This window comes from Amblyomma americanum, chromosome 8 (assembly GCF_052857255.1).
Source record: "Amblyomma americanum isolate KBUSLIRL-KWMA chromosome 8, ASM5285725v1, whole genome shotgun sequence".
In the NCBI taxonomy this organism is placed as follows: domain Eukaryota; kingdom Metazoa; phylum Arthropoda; class Arachnida; order Ixodida; family Ixodidae; genus Amblyomma; species Amblyomma americanum.
The window spans coordinates 29,780,602-29,788,907 of NC_135504.1; the positions used below are offsets into that span (position 1 = coordinate 29,780,602).

At 46.8% G+C, this 8,306-nt stretch overlaps 1 protein-coding gene across 1 annotated transcript; it reads left to right on the forward strand.

Moving 5' to 3' along the window:
• The first annotated feature begins 2,061 nt into the window (after window positions 1-2,061).
• On the forward strand, window positions 2,062-2,919 carry LOC144102265 (uncharacterized). Its single transcript, XM_077635570.1, has one exon. The coding sequence runs from the start codon at window positions 2,062-2,064 to the stop codon at window positions 2,917-2,919; it is 858 nt and encodes a 285-aa protein (XP_077491696.1).
• Window positions 2,920-8,306: the final 5,387 nt, after the last annotated feature.

The following is an 8,306-nucleotide window of genomic DNA, read 5'->3' on the forward strand; positions in this document are numbered from 1 at the left end:
ATGCGGCCATATGTCGACTCGAAGCAAGACTGGCCCGTATGCTGCGTTGCGGTGGAAGGCAAGCATCTCGAACATTTCTGAACCGTCGGTTTCATGCGAAATGTCATAATTCCAAGTTGAGCAACATTTATAATCACAAGCAACTAATGTTGTAAATAATGGTACCTTCGAAGCAAATTCGCAAAATCTTTGTTTTATTTGTACTTAGGCCATGGACTTTTACTAGTTGTTTTGCTGTTGTTTTTATTCTCTCTTTTCCTGCAGTAATTAGCGAAATGGAGGTTTAGGCAGCTAAATAAATATGAACTTGTGCTTCCTAATGACGACTTCTAAATGCGTTTTTACTTCAGGAAAAAAGAAGGATACATAGAGAACACGGAACTATAATCCAAGTTTTCCTGGCGTAGACCATTCCGGGTCATGAAATTACCTTTATGCATGTGCACGGCATCCCGGAAACTTAAGGGGTTACTAATCCACTACATAATAGGTGTCGCCTTCGCTTAATGCTATGCACTTGCATTACTTTCAACCGTTCTGCAAAGCCTCGGCGGATTCAAACAAAAAAAAAGTGCAGTATCGGTGTGCTTGACCGCATGCTAAGCCTAAAGCGGCACCACGTCTTACCACCCACTCTAGTAGTAATCCCTTAAACAAATAGAGATCATCTTATGTGGCGCATGCAGTCATTTTAAAGGTTTCGTTGCCCAAGAACGAGAAGTAATAACCGTCGCCTGTCGGTGCAAATTGTTGTCAGACGGAGCGCCATAGGCACCAGATGCGTTACATCAAAGAGAAGCTACATGCTGAGTGCCGCAGTCCCGCTTGCGTAATTAGATTAACTGCGCAAAAATTTAGGCGTGCATATCTCAAGACACAGGCGCGTTAGTAAAATTGCACAAAATAGAATAGACATAAAATGCCTCTGACTGAATTTTCAATATTAACATGCATGCTAACTGCCAAAATTAAAACGTTAATTTTAGAATTTTGTGAAATTTTGATATGACGACAATTATTCTCAAAGTTTGCTTCCACCTGGCTGCATAACCCATTGACAAGAAACAAATTGTGGGTACTACTCTTAGTATTTGTTTCAGCTAATACAGAAAATCTAACTTTGAACTCTCTGTATAATTTGAACTGCGCTCCAAAACGCCGATGAGTTTCAGGTTGATAAAGAACACTGTCGTTCATAAACTTTATTCTGTGGGTTTACAGTACAGTTGTCAGTTCAGACGAAAGTTATTGAGCAGCTTAAAGGATGGCTGAAAGCAACCCCGTCTAGTAATTTCTACTTAATTAAAAAAAATTAAATGCCTATTTCAGGCTATTTCAGCGATCGCTTCGCAGAGCAAGGCGAATTTATTGCTGAGGAAAGTAAATTTAAAAAGAGAACAGTTGCTTTTGTGGACACTCTATTCTGATTGATGACGTCAAGACAAAGTGAATTAATGAGCAATAGTGAAGTGTGGTGTAGCTTTGCCTTCGAGCTCCACACACATATTTCTTGTCATCTAAGTTTGCTTGCGGAAAGGTCGGCGCTGAGTGTAACTGAATTTTATTTTTCATATTTTGGAGCGTATAAAAACTGCATTATCAATGTATGTGGCATAATTTTAATTCGAACCCGTTAGTCTAACGATAAATGGAGACCAACTTCTCCCCAGTGTTTGTTGAAAGGCAGGGAAAGCATTATTATAACTTGTGTCTATTGCTTCACTTTCATTCATTCCTCAGTACCTCACACGCCCTGAGTAGCTTTGGGTAAGAGAGACATTAAATAAACGACGTACAGATATGAGTGAAAAGGAACAGAACGGAATCGACGCGGTGGGAGGCAGTATTGTGCTGCATCGACACATGCCACACCACTAAGGCGCTCAAATCGGCGCTCACAGATGGCGCTTTCAAGCAATGTGAAGGAGATTAAAAGATGCGGAGCTCGTGCTGTGAGCGCAACAACTGCATAAGCAGATCCGCTCCTGAATCCAGCTTAGCTGCTCTTCTTTTCCTCGTGCTTTGCTCGGACTCCGCGATTTCCGGCTGTGGTGACACAAGATGAGAGGCACCGGCAACCTACCTCTCTCAGGAGACGTGCCTTTTGACGCTACCTCGACCCCACAGGACGTCACAGCCATCCAGCTCCGGCTGCCGTCCTTCTGGAGCAAGAACCCGCAGGTGTGGTTTGCGCAAGTGGAAGCCATCTTTAACCTCCGCCGCGTCAACTCGGAGACTTCTCGGTTCTACCACTTGCTTTCCAACTTGTCACCTGAGGTGGCTCATGGGGTGGCTGACGTCTTAGCTGAACCCTTGGGCGACACACCGTATCAGCGAATTAAGAAGCGCATTCTGGAGCGCACAACGGCGTCCGAGCGCACACGCCTCCAGCAACTCCTCACTAGGGAAGAACTTGGCGATCGCCGGCCCTCCCAGCTGCTCACAAGCATGCGGAAGCTTCTGGGCCAGAGCAATGTCGACTCGAACGGTGCGGTCTTGAGGGAGTTGTTCCTGCAGCGCCTGCCGCAGTCCATCCGCCTCGTCCTGGCTGCTGTGGGGGACGTGACCCTGGACCGCCTCGCTGAGCTTGCCGATAGGATGCACGACGAGGCCTCTCCTTCGGACTTTCCCCGTGGCGCGGTCGCCGCCATCTGTGCAATGCCACAGACCTCTGCGATGTCCCAGTTGGAGGCAAGGATCGACCAGCTGGCCGCTTCAGTCGACGCCCTTCGGACATCCTCGAATGGACAGCGCGGACCCTACCCATGTCCTTGCCGCCATTCCTGTTCCCCGAGCGGAAACCACTCGTGCAGTCCTGGAAGCTCGACTCTGTGCTGGTATCACCGCATGTTCCAGAACCGAGCCCGCAAGTGTACTTCACCCTGCGGCTGGTCAGGAAACGTGACGCAAGATCACTGATGGTTACTGCGCACGCCACACCGAAGAGGCACCTCTACGATCGGCGCTCACAGATGGCGCCTTGGTGACGGCTGTGAGAGTGGAAAGAGGAGGAAATTAAAGATGCGGAGCGCTTGCTGCACTAAAGCCAGTGTGCGATTACCTGCATAGTTTCTTCACTGTGTCTGGCAGACTCCTTCGTTCATAATAATTCGGAATATTTTTTTTACTCGCACGATATTTAGCCTGAACTACTCTAAATGAGTATTGTTTCACAATTGTCTGTACAAGGCACCCTGGCCAATCCCCCACTGTAGGTGTGTGCCACTCCGACAGAGGTCAACAGCAACCACAGAAGATCCGCTCCTGGGGCCTATTCAGTTGCTCTTTTCCTGGCGCCTTGCTGCTGGTGGTGGTGTAAATATGCCGGTCAGATTAGCCTTACAGTGGCCTGTGGGCACCTGCTCTGCCTCAGTCGCTGATTTATATGAATGCGTCTCTACCACTGTTCGATAAGGCCGGCGTCCTCTAAAAACTTAAGTGTGATTTTGACACTCACTGCCACTCAATTCGGGTGCCCTTAGGGTACACGATGCTTTAGGCATCGTCCAAGAAAACGTTCTGTCCCCTGAGTCGTTCTGCTGCGACTCCCGACAATACGACATACTAAAGTCCACAAACTCTTTCTTTTCCAAGCTTTAATTTTAAAATGCCTGGATAATATTCTCAGTCTGGTTGGAGGCGGAAATCTGGCTTCTCAACGTAGATTTTTATCAGTTGGGATCCTATTTATAGTAAAAAAATGGGTAGCTATTAGCGGAAGTTGTTGTTTGGGGTATAAAGCTTCTATTTCCCTTAAATATTTCTGAAAAACTCTGGAAATGAAGTTTTCTCCAATAAAGTGTTTTCTACGTCAGGAATTCCTCATGTTTTGTCATTAGGACCATTTCGTTGAATACATTATCATTGTCGCGCACAGCACGGACATACACGCATTTATCTGGCCCTTCTGCTTTTGTACAGTATTGAGCTTTATCGTGAAGACTTTTAAACTTTTGCCGCTGCGCACAGAGATTGAGCAAAAAGAAAGGCTTGAATATCCCCGGTAACTTTTCCTTTGTAATAAGTTTGACAATGAGACTTACCTGGTAGAGCAGCGCATGATGAAAACCCGTAACCACCTGCCCGAGTACTGTTCCGACAATCATCCGATAGCATTACTGAAGAATTCAAACGCAAATGAGTGTGGCGCATAAAACCCGCAAAGCCAGTTGGCGCTGCACACGTACTTTAAGTGCTCCTACATGGCCGGCCTTGAAGACCCAACACAGCTGTCGAGCTCACATCTGACTGGCCTTTGGTGCCGGCAGTGATGTTTCTCACTCGTTAAACCGGTCTATACCGGGGTAGTTTGCTTGAAGCATACGTGCTTAGTTTACCATTCACCTTTTTAATATCACTAACGATTCCTTCCTGCTTTACATTTTTCATTTTCTGTACTGGCGCAGAGTTTGCTGTTTTTCCTTCTAAAAAGTCTACTTCACAATCGCTGTTTTTGGACGCAGCTTTAGCTCGTTAATTCCCCGTTCTATTTGCCAGCGTACTTACTGGTTAGCTTGTAGTCTTTTTCCTCCACTGCGAGTAACCTTTCTTTCTGTAGAATTACATGTGTACGTGAGCTGCCCACCTGTTTTGGTTTGATTCCCTCAGCCATCATTCATACAATATTTTACTCTGTGCTCCCTGCACATCACATGATGTCTAACCTATGTGCCACATTAACTCCTGATCTGCGGATTTGTAATAACCACCTACTGTTAACATCCCAACTATTCTTTGCTGCATTGCTAGTGCCAATTGAACTTCTGACGTTAGGAACAAATTCGCATTCCAGAAAGAAAGCCCTGACACAATTAAACCTTTACAAATACCTCTCAGTGCTTCACCCTTATTGTACAGGTGGGGACATAAACGGAGGGTGTATTCCGTTCTCTATCAGAAATGATGAAACATTGTTTGTCCTTGAGAAAGCGCACAAGTGTCCACCACCGACATGCACACACCTTAAGTAGCATTTTCAATCAGACACCGCGTAAAAAATGTTAGAAGGCAATAGCGTGCCGTGTTGCGTTTACATTTGCCCGCACCTGTACGCCCATAGTAATTTATGCGTAATTACCAAGGCATCTCTTCTTATGTTGACCCGTGTTGTCTTTTGTTGTTTTTTTTGTCCGAACTTCATTCTCCAATACTATGAGAGATTCGTACTCTTCTACACTGAATATCTGATCAGCTTTGAGCCCCTAATTAGTAGGATCGTTAGCCCAATGAGTTAGAACGAATGCCCAAGCGCGTAGCATGGACTGACGCGAGAAAAATGCTGGAGTCCAGATTTTGGCGCCCTATGAAATTTTGACGAAATTGCCCGCCACGAGTGTGCATGCCCAGCGGGTACACCTTCTTGAACACTGTGGGGTGCCTGCTATCGTGAGCTGTCGCAAACATACGAGGCAACAAGGTCTAGGTGTCCAGCGGAAAGCTCTACGGTGCATGGGCATATCTCCAAGCCTCACTACATGAGGTATCCACTTACTACATCTAAACCATGCGCACGAGCATTCGCATTAGGTTGCAGGGCAGCAGTATGTCCCCTGATGGCTCTGATTTGGCCATTGCTTTGGAAAAGGAAGAGTCATTGCGCCGCCTAGACACCGCAGGTTTCATATTTTGTGGCTACGATTACATGCGCAGCAGCGTCTAGTGGGTGAAACTCGGCAGACCTGCGACTGCGCAGTTTAGGGGACCTCTAATGAAGTGACCATCCGTCGATTTCAGGAACTCGCATCTTCTTGCGCCTGTTCTAAATCCAAAACAAGTCCTGCTCCATTACACTGCCAGAGGGAGAAGGAAACCTCATAAGGTTGCGGTATACTATGGCGTACTAAGGGCGGGGCTTGAGCCAAATGACCCGTCAGTGCATCCACAACAGGAAGAAGCTCTGAGGAGACTATTTTGAAGTGCCGCTATAAAAAAGAAAAGGAAAAAAATCAGCCTTGCTGGGTTATAAATCAGCCCCGCGGTGGGTTTTGTGGGTCAGGGCCAGTTTTGGGCGTTATGTGGTGCCGACTTTGAAGTCCCCCAAAAGAGGAGGGAAGGGATCTTCTTCAATGGGTCTCGGCTTTCAAATGATAGCCATGTGACGTCACGCTTCCTCCTTAGTATACTTAGTTCCTTCGTGCTTGCACCATATTACTTGCAGAGAAGCCAGCAAATGGTCAATCTTTTTTTCTGACGAGTTGCTAAAGCAGTTACATTCGTGCGAAACCTTAACACAGAAGGATTCCCTATAAACTACAACGGGAAATACTTCGTGTTTGCTTACCTGCAGAGAAGTATGCTGCCTTCATTGTTCCGTTTTCTCATCGTACCGGTATAGACATGTCTGCATTTAAGTAGCTGCCAGACGATTCTGTTTCCACCGCGAAAGCTATTTTGTAATTCAATGCTCTCTCAGCCTGCGGAAAACTGCAGTGACGCCGCCGGCCCTGTCAGTGATAAATTGAATTGTTTTTGAGAGCTGCGCAGCACTTTGTCTGACTCGCCTGAGCGGCGCCGTTTCCTGCGGTCCACAACTTTTGGCGCACGTACTGTTGTCACGTAAGAAAGATTTATCTCGCCAAAGCGCTGAATGTTCGCTGCATTCAGATCTAGGAAAACATTGCAATGAATCACGTCATAGAGTTTCTTGCTATTAACTAGAGGGAAAGCTGGCGGCGCTGTACTTCAGCCAACATGGACGCTCAAAACATAACGGGCCGGTGAGCTACCTGGTGCGGAACCGTTGGATTTTGGTAGGGAACATAGTGGCGTTACTGAGATGCCCCATTTCGACCTTGGTGCTCCCCGCGCGCAGACGACTTAGACGCGAACGTAGTGCGCAGAAGCCATAGTAGCGAAACCGCAACAGCACACGATGCGAATAAATGATTTTCTGATTTCCGAAATGCCATTAAAAGCCTCTTAAATTTTTTAAGCACCAACGTTTCTTTAAAAAAAGAAACATATCTCTTTTTAAAAGTGCGCCTGTTAAGCACGAAGTATTAGTTTCTGCTGTGTGCAATACCTGGCGAATAGGAGAGCAAGCCATCTCTTATTTTGGGCAAACTTCGCACTACATGCTTTCCTGCTCGTTGGTTGCACTTTGTACACAGAATATTGAATGCTAGGGCATTCTTGATCAGCGAACAACGTTTATTTTTGAATTATTTTTTGGCCAAAAGTTGTGGTTCTGCAGTCGGTAGCGCACCGGCCCATGATGCTTAAAGCGCCGATGACAGCTGAAGGGGTCTCGAGGAAGCTCCATGCAAATCCAATAGACGGGGCGCCAGCTTTCCCTCTATGAAATAGTAAAAAACTCTATGGATCTTGTGTTTGTGTATAAGTGTATATGTAACTGTGTAATGTGCTCTGATGACTTGGGTGAAGTCACCGCGACATGCATGTAGCCAAGGCATATTTTGACCCCCCAAACAAGGCCGCCCCGGTCTGGAAGACGTTACAGTAACGTCCGTTAGCTGTCTGGTTTACTAGACTTGATATGAATGAGATTAAAGGGAGGTTTCGGCCTCCCGGCGTTCTCGGAAGTATCCGAGTATGTCTGATCTCTTGGACTCACTTTCTAGATCTTCTTCGGCCCCGGCATAAGATGTCGATGGTTTGGGATCATCCATGCCCTTCTTCAAACACGCTATGGTAGTGAACGTATCGCCGAAACGAGCGCATCTTAGAGGAGCTCTCGAGGGGGACGGCTCATCAAGGATCGATGGATAAAACATGAGATCGGCGGACGAAGTAAGTTAAAGAAAGGATGTTCTCGTGAACATATCGCTGAGTGATAAAAAGCAGAATAAAACTTTTCAGAAAGGCCAGTGTTCTGGACATAAGGAAACGGAAAATGTGGTAGGGGTTTACCGTAGTTACACTGCGTGAACGTGCCGAAGCATGTGTTCATTCTTCAATTGCAAGGGGACACTCGAGCTCCGCCTTAAATGTATGACGCGATAACTTCTGTGAATTAATACAAATATATGAAGAATTGGCCCTCTACAAGTCACCAATAGATCACTGAAGGTCCTTGTGCCGCTCCTGGCGCAGTGGTGCAGCAGTTAAGCGTTACGCCTCTGCCCTGCACCGGTGCTGCACCGGCGGAGGCTGTGCGACCCATGTTGCTCTGGCCAGGCAACCTCTCGCGACCAATCATTAATTTAACTGCCATCTGCCACGGTGGTCAGCTTGCTCACAACGCGGTGGGCAGGTTGTGATGACGTCAACCAGGTTGCGTGTCCTACGGGGTGCGACGCGCTCCTCTCATTGGCTACAGATAGCACTACGCTACACCGAACTAACCC